The sequence below is a fragment of the Geotrypetes seraphini genome, chromosome 4 (genome assembly GCF_902459505.1).
Source record: "Geotrypetes seraphini chromosome 4, aGeoSer1.1, whole genome shotgun sequence".
Classification (NCBI taxonomy): domain Eukaryota; kingdom Metazoa; phylum Chordata; class Amphibia; order Gymnophiona; family Dermophiidae; genus Geotrypetes; species Geotrypetes seraphini.
The window spans coordinates 6,470,750-6,487,477 of record NC_047087.1 but is presented as its reverse complement, the minus strand read 5'-3'; the positions used below and the strand labels follow the sequence as shown (position 1 = coordinate 6,487,477).

At 44.1% G+C, this 16,728-nt stretch overlaps 1 protein-coding gene across 1 annotated transcript in view; it reads left to right on the top strand.

The window, feature by feature from the left end:
* Nucleotides 1–14,295: 14,295 nt before the first annotated feature.
* Nucleotides 14,296–16,728, top strand: part of CDH3 (cadherin 3) — a 93,584-nt gene continuing 91,151 nt past the window's right edge. Inside the window, exons 1-2 of the mRNA XM_033943224.1 lie at nt 14,296–14,430; nt 14,522–14,579. Of these exons, the coding sequence (XP_033799115.1) occupies nt 14,389–14,430; nt 14,522–14,579 (100 nt within the window). The 5' untranslated portion in view covers nt 14,296–14,388. The remainder of the gene's footprint in view (nt 14,431–14,521; nt 14,580–16,728) is intronic.

The window sequence follows — 16,728 nt, the reverse complement described above, 5'->3', positions numbered from 1 at the left end:
ATAGGAGGCTGTTGAACAAACTTGAAGGGCTGAAGTTAGGACCCAAAGTGGTGAACTGGGTCAGAAACTGGCTGTCGGACAGACGCCAGAGGGTGGTGGTTAATGGAAGTCGCTCGAAGGAAGGAAAGGTGACTAGTGGAGTCCCTCAGGGTTCGGTGCTGGGGCCAATCCTGTTCAATATGTATGTAAGTGACATTGCTGAAGGGTTAGAAGGAAAAGTGTGCCTTTTTGCAGATGATACCAAGATTTGTAACAGAGTAGACACCGAAGAGGGAGTGGAAAATATGAAAAAGGATCTGCAAAAGTTAGAGGAATGGTCTAATGCCTGGCAACTAAAATTCAATGCAAAGAAATGCAGAGTAATGCATTTGGGGATTAATAATAGGAAGGAACCGTATATGCTGGGAGGAGAGAAGCTGATATGCACGGACGGGGAGAGGGACCTTGGGGTGATAGTGTCCGAAGATCTAAAGGCGAAAAAACAGTGTGACAAGGCAGTGGCTGCTGCCAGAAGGATTCTGGGCTGTATAAAGAGAGGCGTAGTCAGTAGAAGAAAGAAGGTGTTGATGCCCCTGTACAGGTCATTGGTGAGGCCCCACTTGGAGTATTGTGTTCAGTTTTGGAGACCGTATCTGGCGAAAGACGTAAGAAGACTTGAGGCGGTCCAGAGGAGGGCGACGAAAATGATAGGAGGCTTGCACCAGAAGACGTATGAGGAGAGACTGGAAGCCCTGAATATGTATACCCTAGAGGAAAGGAGAGACAGGGGAGATATGATTCAGACGTTCAAATACTTAAAGGGTATTAACGTAGAACAAAATCTTTTCCAGAGAAAGGAAAATGGTAAAACCAGAGGACATAATTTGAGGTTGAGGGGTGGTAGATTCAGGGGCAATGTTAGGAAATTCTACTTTACGGAGAGGGTGGTGGATGCCTGGAATGCGCTCCCGAGAGAGGTGGTGGAGAGTAAAACTGTGACTGAGTTCAAAGAAGCGTGGGATGAACACAGAAGATTTAGAATCAGAAAATAATATTAAAGATTGAACTAGTTACTGGGCAGACTTGTACGGTCTGCGTCTATGTATGGCCGTTTGGAGGAGGATGGGCAGGGGAGGGCTTCAATGGATGGGAGGGTGTAGATGGGCTGGAGTAAGTCTTAACAGAGATTTCGGCAGTTGGAACCCAAGCACAGTACCGGGTAAAGCTTTGGATTCTCGCCCAGAAATAGCTAAGAAGAAAAAATTAAAATATTTAAATTGAATCAGGTTGGGCAGACTGGATGGACCATTCGGGTCTTTATCTGCCGTCATCTACTATGTTACTATGTTACTATAAGTGGAGAAAAACCTGATTGATATGAAAGGCAATTAAACCATAGGAAGGGGTTTGGCAAGAGCAGGGTTGGTAATGTACTAGTGCTGCAGCTCACCGATTTCTGTGAGCCAAAGTGATCGCAATGAAAAAGGGTTTTCCAGGCGAGAAATTACAAGTCTGAGTTCTCAACTTCAACAAAAGGAAGACTTACAAAAGTGTCTCAAACCAGGGCAACCAGGAGGCGGTTTATAGAAGACATGAAAGAAAGCCAGACATCAAAGGATCCTGCGATAGCCAATGGGCTCATGGAAACCTGCAATTGCACTGAGGGCCATACAGAGAAAACGGTGAGGCCGAGTTAGAAAGATGAAGAAGATGCTGCAGTAAATCTGAAAAGGATTATATGAAGGATTGGTTCACCGGGATGCAAAACATTGCATTTGAATGCATATACCATTCATGAGGCAGGATATGTCTGCTGAGAGAATTGGTAGTCATATGACATGTAGATGAAAGTTGTAAGACAGTGTAAAGTGTCAACTGGGAAGCGCCTGTTGGCGAAGGGATATATGGTGACCTGATTGTATAGCTGAGTGTGCATTAGTTTGCTCGCTAGTTGAGGAGCAAAAGTGCAAAGACCATAATGGTTCAATGCGTCTCCCAGTTTTTATGAAGAGTCTCTTTGAGACGTTCTTTAGGAGGTTCATCAGAGTCGAATCGTTGAAAGACTTTTGGCAAAATGATGGAGCTGGTTTTGTTAAAGTGATTGAATCTTTGCGAGATTTTGGAATAGCTGGAGTAAGTCTTAACAGAGATTTCGGCACTTGGAACCCAAGCATAGTACCGGGTAGAGCTTTGGATTCTTGCCCAGAAATAGCTAAGAAGAAAAAAATTTAAATTGAATCAGGTTGGGCAGACTGGATGGACCATTCGGGTCTTTATCTGCCATCATCTACTATGTTACTATGAGTAGCAGATGTTAACTTGTATAATATGGCTCGTTTACTTAGACATTTGTATGATTGGCTATTTGATACCACAGATTGTACTCCGCTGCAGATGGAAAGGGTTTTTGTACTCCTTGGCATTTAAATAATATTTAGCATGCCAATGTGAAGTCCCTCTCAGCTCCATTCAGAAAATAATGGAGAGTCCTAGCTAGGTTGTGGGCTTTTAATCCCGGTTGTACTAGAATGCGGACTCTCAACCAGGCCTGGACAATGGAAGGGCCTGAATCTGTTCCTCCTTAAGCATTTCTTGCAGCCCAGTGAAAAATTAAAGAACTATCTACTAGAGAATGACACGGTGACAAAATTCATCACCGTTCCCATCCCCATGGATAACCGCGGGAAATAAACCCATGTCATTTTCTAGTGTCTATTTCATCCTCTGTCCTGCTACACCAGCATTCTTCAAAGCACAGCTTGCGGGTCAGTGATTGTGGCCATTCATACTCTGATTCTTCCCTCTTTCCTTAAAGAATGACACATGAAGATGGTTTCCCGCGGTTATCCGCGGGGACGGGAACGGTGATGAATTTTGTCACCGTGTCATTCTCTATCTGGGGCTTAATTTTGATCTGGTTTTGCAAACCAACAATTTTATCACTCTATCTAGTATCTGAACTGTTCCTCCTTGCGTTTGGATGTGGATAAAAAATTTCAAGAATTTTTTGAGGAAGCAGCTGAAGAAGCCCCTTCTGTTTTGGTTGGGGGGGTTTTGTTTTTTTTGCATTAAAAAAAATGTTGACTAGCAAACCTCAGAAAGATTTGTTCAGTGGCCTCGTATTGAAGAGCTGATTTGCTGAAACTTATCACTCCATCACTCCAGCTGAACTGATGAGGTTACTGCAAAGGATGTAGTGAACTCCTGGAATGCCAATATAGTTATTCAAGAGACATGTGGCCCATCCAGTCTGCCCATCCACAGCATCCACTATCATGCCTGTCCTATGCTTTCTTGAATTCAGACACAGTTTTTGCCTCTGCCGGGATCTACCACCCTTTCCTTCCAGAGTTCTCCTTCATTTGAAAAAGATTCACCTCCTGTACATTAATGCCACAGAGATATTTGAACATCTCTATCATTTCTCCACTCTCCCGTCTTCTGTCCCCATACAATTTATGACAAAGACCACTAACCAAGTTTTTTGCAGCCATCTGAACTGACGCCATTCTAGTTATATCTTTCAGAAGGTGCAGTTTCCAGAACTGCACACAGTATTCCAACAGTACTATCACCGCCTTTTTCCTACTGGCCATTCCTCTCCCTATGCACCTGAGCATTCTCCTGGCTTTGACCGCCATCTTTTCTACTTGTCATCAGACAGTCACCCCAAGTCCCGCTCTTCTTCCGCCCACAGAAATTCCTCACCTTATACTATACCGTTCTCCTGGATTGTGATTCAAAGAACCCACAAGTCCCTCCATCACAGCAAGACGTCTCATTATACATGCTGCGTTATGCAGAGATTTGTCTGGTATCTCCGTGCAATTCAAGCTTCACTGAGAAGATTAGGAATTATCTAGGTATCATTGCAAAGTCTGGCTTCAACCCAGCAAAACCGTTTTTGTAAGTTCACTGTTGTTAAATCAGATTTCCAAGGTTTTGTAGAAAACATAACATTGCCCGAGGCTTCTACCACAATAAAGATAACCCATCAAGACTTGTTCCAGACGTGTATGTGGATTTATTTGTGGAGATCAAGAACTGGCTTGGAAGATACATTTTTTGGAGATGTTTTTGAAGTTCTGAATGAAATAATAAATACACTGGGAAGGTTTTTTATGCCGATGAAAAAGCCAGAGCTCTTCTAGACTTTGGTCAGTTCTAGACCTGGTTGAGGCTTTTTCTTATGACATTGATGGTTAGACACATATTCACACAGGGTTACTGACAGGCATTTTTTGTCACTGATTTACTGAATACATCTCTATAGATCTTCCTAGTTATTGGTTTTATCCAGAGTCTTGGCTTTTTCAGTTGTCAGATTTCAATAGTTTGGGGAGGGGGTGTTGTGTTTCCAGTTCTTTAAGTCTTGTGTGTCCAGGTACCACAATGTCAATGAAAATCACAGTATTTTGTCAATTGCAATATTTATTTATTTCTTTAAGAAATGTATATTCTTCATATCCTGCAATTCTATGTCTTTCAAATACCAAAGACCCTTTAAAATAAACTAAATAAAACCAAAATAAAACTAGCCCTAAAACAATAGATTTTTTTCCTGAGAAATGACTATTGGCATGTGACTCACTGCTTTAGTTTATAAAAATGTGCAAAAACAGGACAGTTTCAAGCCCCTTTCCTGAACTGGTAGCTTATTCCAACAGGTAGGTAGGTCCCTGCACAGAAAACATCGAACGTTTCTCTCCAGTCAAGGAGGGCAGATCGAGCCATAATTTGTCCTTCACGTGTAATAAAAGTGCAGCATCACACAGTGATTTAAATGTTACACAAAGAGCCTTAAATATTGATATTGGGTGTGCTATGTTCCAAATATCAGCCCCTTTGAATGTCCCATAAAATCTTCATGTTTTCATTTTCTATATGGTGGTTATACCAGTATTTGTTGACTCAAAAGTTGTACTTCTTGCATGAAATCCATTGTGGTGACATTGTTTGTAATCAGTTTGGACTTAAGAACATAAGAATAGCCTTACTGGGTTGGTCCAACGGTCCATCAAGCCCAGTAGCCCGTTCTCACGGTGGCCAATCCAGGTCCCTAATACCTGGCCAAAACCCAAGAAGTAGCAACATTCCATACAGAATCTCAAAGAATAGCAAGATTCCGGAATCCCAGAAAGTAACAAGATTCTAGAATCCCAAGGAGTAGCAACATTCCATACAGAATCTCAAAGAATAGCAAGATTCTGGAATCCCAGAGAGTAACAAGATTCTAGAATCCCAAAGAGTAGCAACATTCCATACAGAATCTCAAAGAATAGCAAGGTTCCGGAATCCCAGAGAGTAACAAAAGATTCTAGAATCCCAAGGAGTAGCAACATTCCATACAGAATCTCAAAGAATAGCAAGATTCCGGAATCCCAGAGAGTAACAAAAGATTCTAGAATCCCAAGGAGTAGCAACATTCCATACAGAATCTCAAAGATTAGCAAGATTCCGGAATCCCAGAGAGTAACAAAAGATTCTAGAATCCCAAAGAGTAGCAACATTCCATACAGAATCTCAAAGAATAGCAAGATTCCGGAATCCCAGAGAGTAACAAAAGATTCTAGAATCCCAAGGAGTAGCAACATTCCATACAGAATCTCAAAGAATAGCAAGGTTCCGGAATCCCAGAGAGTAACAAAAGATTCTAGAATCCCAAGGAGTAGCAACATTCCATGCTGCCGATCCAGGGCAAGCAGAGGCTTCTCCCATGTCTTAATAACAGATTATGGACTTTTTCTCCAGGAACTTGTCCAAATCTTTCTTAAAACCAGCTACGCTATCTTCTCTTACCACAACCTCTGGCAACATGTTCCAGAGCTTAACTATTCTCTGAGTGAAAAAATATTTCCTCTTATTGGTTTTAAAAGTATTTCCCTGTAACTTAATCGAGTGTCACCTAGTCTTTGTGAAAAATCGATCCACTTGTACCTATTCTACATCCACTAAGCACACAACACACGCATAACAGCCGCACCCATTAAAAAAATGGAGGAGAGAAGGCAGAAGGAGAAAGCACAAACCACCAGAGACAACCAGGGGACACTCAAGAGACACCACTAGCAGCTCCAGAGCTGCCAGGAAAAGGGGGGAGGGGGTTCCCTTTTGTGCATTGCAAGGACAGCTCGTTTAAATACGAATGAGCTCCTTGTGAAGCATTTGCATAGGGTTCTTGGTGGCTGGGGAGTCTTACTGGCACGGAAACCTTTTGTGCATTGGGGCCTCAGTTCCTCCAGCACCTCTCAGCTTATCTACCCACCCATTTCTTCTCATTCATCTCTAGTAAACCGAAGGAACTGGTCTACTGATGCAGGTGAAGGAGCTTCCTCGGCCACATCAGTCGCAGCTGTAGAATAAAATTGCTGTAATTTTGGTAACCAAACATGGTGGACATCTTTCACATCGATGTGTCCACAAGCCACCATTTTGCCCCTCTTGTTACATGAGACAATTAATACTGCAAAAATGTCCAGACTTAATTGTAAACCACAACTATCCAACCAAGGCACTAAACAGTCTAACGTCTCGTTTTTGGGGCAGAGCATTTAACAGAAACTCACGGACAAAAATCAAATATAACCTATGACCTTCTCTGGGAGTTGGACTCTGAACTAAGTGTTGAAAACCCAAAGCTGCCCTAGATTGCAGGAACTCCCTACATAGGTCTGGGGGGAGGGAGGATCTTTGTCTACATGTAAGTTAAAATCTGCTGAAATAATAACTTTTGCACATCAAATTTAGATCAACTTCAAAAAATGAGGAGAAATCAGCATCCAACAGTCCTGAAGAGCTGTAAACGAGAAGGCACAAAGTCCACCACCCTCTAGGCCAGGGGTAGGGAACTCCGCTCCTCGAGAGCCATATTCCAGTCGGGTTTTCAGGATTTCCCCAATGAATATGCATGAGATCTTTTTGCATGCACTGCTTTCAATGCATATTCATTGGGGAAATCCTGAAAACCCGACTTGAATACGGCTCTCGAGGACTGGAGTTCCCTACCCCTGTTTAAATCTGTGGTTATTCATATTGGGCCATATACGGAAAAACGGCAGCAGGTCTCTGATTATTTTGTTTATATTTTCTCATACATTTCTTGGGGAAAATCTAAATAAATTAATAAAAGAAAAGAAGAAACTGTAAGGACCCAAAATAAGTGAGAATTATCACTGAAAACTGATTAAAACCAATTAAAGCAATTAGACGGCGGTCTGTCGCTGCCTAGCTTATGGTGAAATTTCTAGAATCCAGGCCTATATAGGTAATGTGGAGAATTGGATGAACAAACATAAGTGGAAGCTAAACCACTGGTGATTGCAAGAAATGTGTCCCCATGGTACGGGATTGCGTGTGAGTTTGCTGAAGAAAAGCATTTAGTGAGAGAGGTAGTTTAGGAATTTGGGCCTTCAGATTAATTCTAAACCGGCAAACCTTATGATGCGCCTGATTGATCTGTGATGAAGCCCCTCCCCCCTTGAGGCAGGAGAAGACTGTGGATGAGTGAAGGGAAAGGAAAGAAGCACCAAAGGGGGGATGGGGGTTACCCCCCTCTCTTTCAAACCTCACAGCTTCAGCAAGGTAAGCGCTCGCCATTACGACAGCCGTGATGAAAGAGCTGCGGTTAAACAGCTACGCTGAACTGTCCTAGACCCTATGGAGGAAGGGGCAGAGTCTTATTTAGCTGCACACTTTAAGCACCTATTGGAAAAATCCAAATTAACGATTATGGCACGGCGGTGGTCAGCAAGCCTTTGAGGCCGAGGTTCGTAAGCACTTGCTGTCACTGGCCCTTCCAAGTGAGGTGATTAAGGACCAAAGTCAAGAAAAACACTCTCTTAGCAACACAAAGTCTGTTTTACACTTCCTAAATGCAGACTAGTTCTTCTTTTGTGGGCATCACAATATCTTTGCCACTTTCTCATACTCTTAGAGCAGGACCAAGTAGAGTTCTCCCAAATAGGCAAATTAGCATTCCAGGTCTCCTTCAGCATCCAACAAATGTCCCCTCAACAGTTCCTTGGGGGGGGGAGGGTTTCTTTTCACTTCTCCTTTTAAAACTAAAAAAAGTCTGTCTCCTTTCAACAAAGATAACAGCCATCTTCCCCTGGAAACTGTGTTTCCCCGAAAATAAGACAGTGTGTTATATTAATTTTGGGTCAAAAAAAAACTCATTAAGGCTCATTTTCGAGGGATGTCTTATTTTTTTCATGTACAACAATCATCTCTCCCTTCCTCTCCTCCACCCCAATTCTTCATCTTTCCTTTCTCCTCCCCTCCCATGTGCAGTATCTTTCCTTCCCTCTCACCCATCTCCTTGTGCAGCATCTTTCTATCCCTCCCTCCCTCCCATCCCCCTGTGCAGCAGAACCCCACTGACCCTCCCACCGTCAGACTGACTTCCCTCCGCTCCAAGGCCTCAAAAAACAGGAATGGTGGGGGTTGCTGAATCGATGAGTCCAATGTTTTCATTAAATCAGGCAGCACTAGTGTCAAGGATGGAGTGAGGGAGTGTCGGGAACATTTGTGTGTGGGGGGGGGTGGCTTCGGAAGTCGATCTTAACTAGGGCTTGTTTTGGGGTAGGGCTTATATTAGGAGCATTTTTAAAAATCATGCTAGGGCTTATTTACGGGATAGGTCTTATTTTTGGTGAAACAGGGTACTACCAAATACATCACAATTTTATTTTTTTTTTTATTCTTTATTTAATAATTTTAATACAGTAATCTCAATACAACACATAATTAACATTATAGTTCATAACCTTAATATTCTAAAAAAGATAATGCATCTTATCTATACTACAATTAAAACAGTCCTATTCCCTACCTCCCCCACCCCCCCTCCCAGGAGACCTGGATTTCCAATCCATAAGGGTAGAACTTCTTTTTCCAATTCAATATAACTCTCCCGCATATCATTAAACTTTGCCCACTTATTAGTTAAAAGGGCCGAAAGTCTATATTTTTCGCACACTCTTCCTAAACGTTCCCTCATATCTCTTCATGTAGGTACATTTAACATATGCCATTGCTGAGCTATGAATGCCAAGTCCAAAAGTTTAGACTGAGAGAATGTTAAACCTTCTAGTCTTACTTCCAGCTAAGTGGGGTCTGAATTAATCTGCTTACATAATCAAAAACTTGCTCCCAAAACTTCTGGACCCTTTGACATTCCTACACATATGATAAAATGTACCTCTTTCGCCACATCCTTTCCAGCAAGTAGCATCACTCTGTTTGGTATATTTACTAATTAAAACCGGGGTAGTGTACCAACGTACTAGGAGTTTACTAGCATTTTCCACCAAGGTGGCGGCCCTAGCTGTCTGAAAGAGATATGATACAATTACCCCCCACTCATCTAGGGACCATTCCTTTTTCCCATGCTTTCATATATGATGTTTTGGTTACTTTATCTTCATTTATAATTTTATATAACCAGCAGACACACCCTTTTACTACTGGTTCCCCCTAACCCTTTTTCCAATTCAGATTTCTTTAAACTTCCATTACTCTTCCCCTTATATGTCAATATGTAGTTTTTTATCTATAGATAAGGGAAAAGATCTCTCGCTTGTACATACATCACCATTTTAAAGTACTATCCCTCACCCCTGGCTTTTATTCTCAGACAAAAAAAAGTAATAATGTTTGTTGTCCAGTTCCATCACTTATTGGTATCTTATGCCTTCTCTGCAGTCCAACGGGCTTCTCATGTGGGAACATCACAAGCCACATAGCTTCTCCTAAAATCACAGGGCTGAGGGTTTCACCTTCTCCTCCCAGGGAGTCATTTTATGGGTCATTAGGCTCTAACCCCCTGCTCCCTCTCATTCTTCCTCAATTAGGACTGAGGCAGGGACTCTTCCCTCTAGCCTTTCTTAATGGGAGTTTAATTACTTTTTGGGTTACAGGCTTCCCTGTCCCCCACCCTTCAAAGGACACACCTTCGGCTAGACCCTCCCTAGGTTGCCCTCCCTCTTGCCAGGGCTCAGGGAATTTTCCGCCTTAGCCCCAGGGCTTTATGGGAGTGGTAGTGTCTTCTTTTCCTCCCTCCCACTTCTCTTGTCCCCTTTCCTTACTCAAGCAGCTCTCCCAACTAAAGCCTCATGACAGGGCACAACCTGTACCTGTCATACTACTCAACTAGAACAAATGCCTACTTCAGCTGGGAATCTCTCATACTACATACAATTCGAGCTAAGCAGTGCCTTTCACATAGTAGACCACCACGTACTTCTTTCATGCCTGGAGGCTCTGTAGGCATCATGAGAACTTTCCTAAATTGGTTCAAGTCTTCTGCGACAACAAACTGTCACCTGGCTGGACCTCTCCCTGCGGAGTCCCGCAAGGCTCCCCAATGCCCTAATCCTGTTGAACATATACTTATGCTCACTGGGGCACCACCCTAGCCTCATTGGGAGTTAAGAGCTATAGCTATGCTGATGCCATCACAGTCTTCCTCCCAATACACACTCTGCCTTCAAAGGAATCAAAGTGAATCGAAGGGGGTTATCCAAACAATGGAAGACACAAACGGAAACTAAATCCTGAAAAACACACAAGTTCTTCATCGCATGCCCTTCGAACCTCAACCAGGAAAACATCGTGGTCAGGGGCACAACACTACCATTACAGTCCACTATCAAAATACTAGGAGTGACCCTAGACCGAAAGATGACCATGGAAAGCCAAATCGCTTCAGTGGTTCAAAAAGGCTTTACAGCATTCTGGAAACTACGATCAATCCGTTCCTAGTTTGACATCCTTCCCTTCCAAATCCTATGCCAAACTCTAATTCTTGGGGAAATACAGGACATGGCTTAGACCAGGGGTGGGCAATTCCAGTCCTCGAGGGCCGGAACCCAACTGGATTCTGGCCCTTGAGGACCGGAGTTGCCCACCCCTGGCTTAGACCCAGAACTCAATCACTATGCATAATACTGAGGTATAAAAATTAAATTTAACTAAATGAATTAATTTGAGTAACGACAGAACCCTCGGTGTGAGGATGTGAGCTCAAAAGAACCGATTCCAAAGAACCCGCTCTATCGCTCAGCTGATAAACCAGGCAGCATCTCACAAGATTCAGCCACACACCATCATCAGGTACTCCCCCTGTGAGCAATATAAGTGTCACAGGACATTATAGCAAAAGCAGTGGATCAACTGTGCCTGAAACTGACCGCTCTGCTTTAGCCTCTTGATCCGATTGATTCAAGCTAAGTGGATTTTTGGGTGGCTTTGATATTTTCATTGCGACTTCTATCCCATTTTGCCATAGAGAGTGTGGCGCAGTGGTTAAAGCTCCAGCCTCAGCACCCTGGGGTTATGGGTTCAAACCCACACTGCTCCTTGTGACCCTGGGCAGGTCACTTAATCCCCCCCATTGCCCCAGGTACATTAGCTAGATTGTGAGCCCGCCAGGACAGACAGGAAAAAATGCTTGAGTACCTGAATAAACCAATCGGTATAGAAAATGGAATAAATAAATACCCAATGATGGTGTGTGGCTGAATCTTGTGAGATGCTGCCTGGCTTATCAGCTGAGCAATAGAGCGGGTTCTTTGGCATCGGCTCTTCCGAGCTCACAGCCTCACACTGAGGGTTCTCCTGTTACTCAAATTAAATTCATTTAATTTTTATACCTGTGATTGGGGTCTGGGTCTAAGCCACATCCTGTGTTTACCAGTATATCGATAGTGGGGGGTTTTGGACTGAGCTGAACTGCCGCAACCTCACTTGCATCTGGTGCCTCATGAGCCATCCAACAGACTCCGGTCAATTCAGTCCTTAGCGTTGCGCCTTGTCCTTGGCCTATAGAAAACAGACCACATCACACCTTACTACAAACAACTGCACTGGCTCCCGATAGCTATTCAGACTGGGTTGCTTCATGTACAAGGCTTTCTACGGCCTGAAGTATTTGAGTTACCCCTCTGGCTGCCTTTTGCGCTCCATCTCCATCTTCGCCTACCCCTCCTGCCTAAGAAACCTAAGAAAACCTATGTGACAAAACTACTGACCTATCAAGCAGCTCACTACAGCCGGGAATTACTCCCCATTATGGGGTCCTCGTCTTCATACATGCATTTCAGGCGAAGTTTAAAAACATATTTGTTCAACAAATTCCTAGTGATGACTAAACCCTGCGTCCTCTTCGAAAAGTCTCTGACGCTCCTCCAGAAGAAGGAAAAGCTCTAGGTACGGACTCTTTCATCTCTTACAAATTTTTCCTAGCCTCTCCCAACGAGCAGATAAAAGACAACAAGATCCACGTGAATGGCAAAGATTATGAAATTGATCAATCTATTAAAATACTAGAGGTTACCCTTGACAGACACCTAACACTAGAAAAACACACTGATCTAATGTTCAAAAAATGCATCTCTACCCTTTGGAAACTTCGCACCATCAAAAAATTCTTTGACGAAACTTCCTTTCGTCTACTAGTACAAGCCTCCATCTTGAGTACTCTGGACTATTGCAACATCATATTTTTGGGAGCATACAAAAAGTCCCTTCAAAAGCTAAGATTAATCCAAAACACTGCCATCCGTCTCATCTTCGGACTCAAGAAATGGGAACATATCTCTCCATACCTCCAAATACTCCATTGGTTGCCAGTAGAATCCAGAATACTTTTCAAGTTTGCCTGCATCAGCTTCAAAGCGATCTTCGGGATGCTACCAACTTACCTAGCTTCCCAATTTCTCAACTACTGCCCAAAAAAGACCTCCCGCAGAACAAACCTCTTTACTTACCCATCCCTGAAATCATGTCACTACAAGAAGTACCTAAACAGAATGCTTTCTTTCCAGGCAGCCCAACTGAACACATGGCTAGCAAAACCAATACTCGAAGCCACATCATACGCTGACTTCAGAAAATCTCTGAAGATCCGTCTCTTCAACACCACCTAAGCTTTCCCCCCCTACCAGTTTAATCCCCCTCGAAAGTCCTTCCCCTTCCTTTTCCTTTCCCCCAACGCTTAATGCGGTACACCTCTCTTACGCACATTGTATATATCTAGCTGTAAACAGCATTGATCTCCTGTATACTGTTCATATTGTATCATCCTATATCTTAGTGTAACATCCTGTATCTTATTGTAAACATCCTGTAACTGTTCACTGTTAATATCCTGTACCTTATTGGAAACACCCCAGTACCTGCTCACTTTGTATTATCCTGTATCCTACTGTACTCTCTCTAGACATGACTTCACTGTAAACCGCTTCGAACTTAACGTATAGCGGTATATAAGAAATAAAATTATTATTATTACCACCTGCCCCCCACCTCTCCCACGTTTTTGGGTCTCCGGATCGATACCTGTTCTGAGATTCTAACTCAAATGTTTATTTCTTGAGTTCTATTTTTTTTTACTCCAATCTTACTATGATCCTTTGTTATTTGTACCTTCTACCTCACTTGTATTTGTATTCTCAACTCTTATAAACAATGTTTTTGGTTAACTCCTGTTAACCACATCGAACTTCACAGTGTATTGTGGTATACAAATAAAATTTTATGTTAAGTTTGTGTTATCTAATGGGTTATGTAGATTTGGCCAATTGCTGGAGGATGATGACTGTCCCCTTGGAAATGGGGAACAGTTAGGAAGACAATGGAGCTCCATAACAAGACTAGAAGGAGATATTAGGAGGTTTCATAATGTTCTTAGGGGTTGGATATTCAAAAAATATAAATAAAATGAGAGCAGGATTTAGGGGTAGAATTTACCAGGAATCAGTGGCTACATAAGAGACTATGGACTTTTCTTCCAAGAACTTGTCCAAACCTTTTTTAAAAACTGCTCTTACCACATCCTCTGGCAAAGGGTTCCAGAACTTAACTATTTTCTGAGTGAAATTTTTCCCCCCCTCCTGTTGGTTTTAAAAGGATTTCCCTGTAACTTCATGGAGTGTCCCCTGGTCTTTGTAATTTTTGACGGAGTGAAAAATCGGTCCACTCCACTCCGGATTTTGTAGACTTTGATCCTATAACCGTTTTACTCTTTCCTCACACGAGAGGAGTTCCATCCCCTGGACCATCTTTGAACCTTTTCTAGCGCCACTATTATATCTTTCTTTCTTGAGAAAAGGAGCCCAGACTTGATTTTCTGACATTGAATATCTGGATTTATTTTGCCACTGGGGTAAAACAAGCTCATCTCCCGTCCTAGTCTGGGAGCCCCACCTTCCAGCTCTGTTGGGGGCTCGAGCTTCTGGGGCTCCCGCGCACCTGCAGCGGCCAATGGCAGCGCTTCACCTGGGCGCTCGCGCGCTCCCCTCCCCCTCACACCTGGACCCTTAAGAGGCCGAGCGGTGGGCGGGGCCGGCCAGAAGCCGGGCGGCGGCGCAGAGAGACGGAGCGGCACCGACACCGACACCCCCCAGCGCCATGAGCGTCCGCTGCTTCGGCCTCCTCTGCCTCCTCCTGCAGGTACACGCAAGTGGGCTTCGCTCTTCGGGGCGGGGACCCCCGGCTGCTCCCCAGCCCCTCCGTTAACCCGAGTCTCTCTTGTTTTGGCCAGGTGGGAAGAGGGTCGGAGGCGAGAGACCCGCGTGACGACGTGCTGGACAGCGAAGGGGGTAAGTCACCCGGGGGGGGGGACACACGCTGGAGGCCCCCCCCCCCCGCGCTAAAGATGCGCTTTTCCAAAGGCCTTTGCACTTGGTGCTGCTGCGCTGTTCGTCATCATCCGATGGCAAAACTCTTTTCTCTGTCTCGCCCCCCCTCCCCCAAGAATGTGAGCCAGGTGTTGATCCCTTTAGGGGAAAGGTGAGAAGGGAAGGAAGCTGTCTGCACCTGAGAGTCCTTTGAAGCAGGACAAAGGGACCCTGGGTGGGAACTGCAGAACAAAAGCGGGGAGACTGGTTGCAAACACCCCCCACCCCCCCAGGACTCCTGGCAAGCGCCCTGGAATTTCCTTTGTCACCAGTTGGGAAATAACAGCCCTGTGCTTCGCCATCCTCCTCTCCCACCATCCCAGCAGATCTTGCTTTTCCTGTCCCACCAGTGGGGGGAGGAGATGGGAAGCTTGGGAGGGTTAGAGGGACTTCTCACTGCATTGAGGGGGGAGGTTGCACTAAACAGCTTGGCAGCATTTAGGTTTATTTCTATGCTCCCCCTGAGATCTGAAGTTGAGAATGACATGGGGACAAATTTGTCCCCAAAGGAACTCAATTTCCCTGTCCTGTCTCCACATGTTTTCTCCCTGTCCCATTCCTGGAAGCTCTGCCTTAACTGCATAAGCCTCGAACACTTATGATTTTAAAGGCTTTGAGGCTTGTGCGGATGAGGACGGAGCTTAGGCATTGGTGGAATGAGGCATTATGACATCACAATCTCAGCTCTAGAATGTTACTACTTAGGATTTTAAAGTGTTTGAGACTTGTGCAGATGAGGACGGAGCTTAGGCATTGGTGGAATGAGGCATTATGACATCACAATCTGAGCTCTGGAATGTTGCTACGTATGATTTTAAAGTGTTTGAGGCTTGTGCAGATGAGGATGGAGCTTAGGCATTGGTGGAATGAGGCATTATGACATCATAATCTGAGCTCTAGAATGTTGCTATTTACAGTTTTAAAGTGTTTGAGGCTTGTGCAGATGAGGACGGAGCTTAGGCATTGGAGGAATGAGGCATTATGACATCACAATCTGAGCTCTGGAATGTTGCTACGTATGATTTTAAAGTGTTTGAGGCTTGTGCAGATGAGGATGGAGCTTAGGCATTGGTGGAATGAGGCATTATGACATCATAATCTGAGCTCTAGAATGTTGCTATTTACAGTTTTAAAGTGTTTGAGGCTTGTGCAGATGAGGACGGAGCTTAGGCATTGGAGGAATGAGGCATTATGACATCACAATCTGAGCTCTAGAATGTTGCTACTTAGCAATTTAAAGCGTTTGAGGCTTGTGCAGATGAGGACGAAGCTTGTTGGAATGGGGCAGGGCAGGCAAAGAACTCATGGGGACAGGAAAATATTTGTCTTCATGTCATTCTCTAATCTGAAGCCCCCTTCCCTGGTGTGCTGTAGCAGCTGCTGCACTAGAGAGGGGAAAGTTGAGGATGAGGGAGATGAGGAAGAGTGGCTGGATCTGTTGTGTGGAAGGGACCAGAACAAGATGTCTTTTGGAGCATATGGAAAGCACAAAGCTTGAGGATAGCAAGATCAAACCCTTAAAACTGTAGGGTCCTAAGGGAGCTTAGAGTATAGAGGATGAAGTACTTCTCTGCGTGAAAGAACAGGACCTGGGTGGGTTCAGGTGACTACAAAAGCCAGGAAGTGGAACAGCCAGTGGGACAAAGAAAGTGATGGTCTCTGGTGAGACATGGGAAGTCCTGTGTATAATTTCACACCTTCAGAAGGTTATAATCTAAGGCAGTCTTGGTCATTAAAGCTCAGGGGAATGGAAAGATCTCGTGTGTATTTCAGAGGAGAGGTGGGATAGGGGACTTTTTGCCTTACTGGGCAGACTAAATGGACCACTGCAAGCTTTGCTATCTACTATGCTACTGTGGAAGTGAAATGAGGGTTGGGTGATGTAAGGAAAACATGGAAGAAAGGATGGGATTGGCTGTTTGGATGGCTAGACTGTAAAGGAAAGATGAGAACAAGTTCCTGGAGGAAAAGTCCATAAATTATTAGGTGGGTGGCCTTTGTGGTCTGCCAGGCCTTCTGCCCTCCTGGTCTGGGCTTGATGGGGCAATTAATCTTTCTCTGTCTTGTTTAT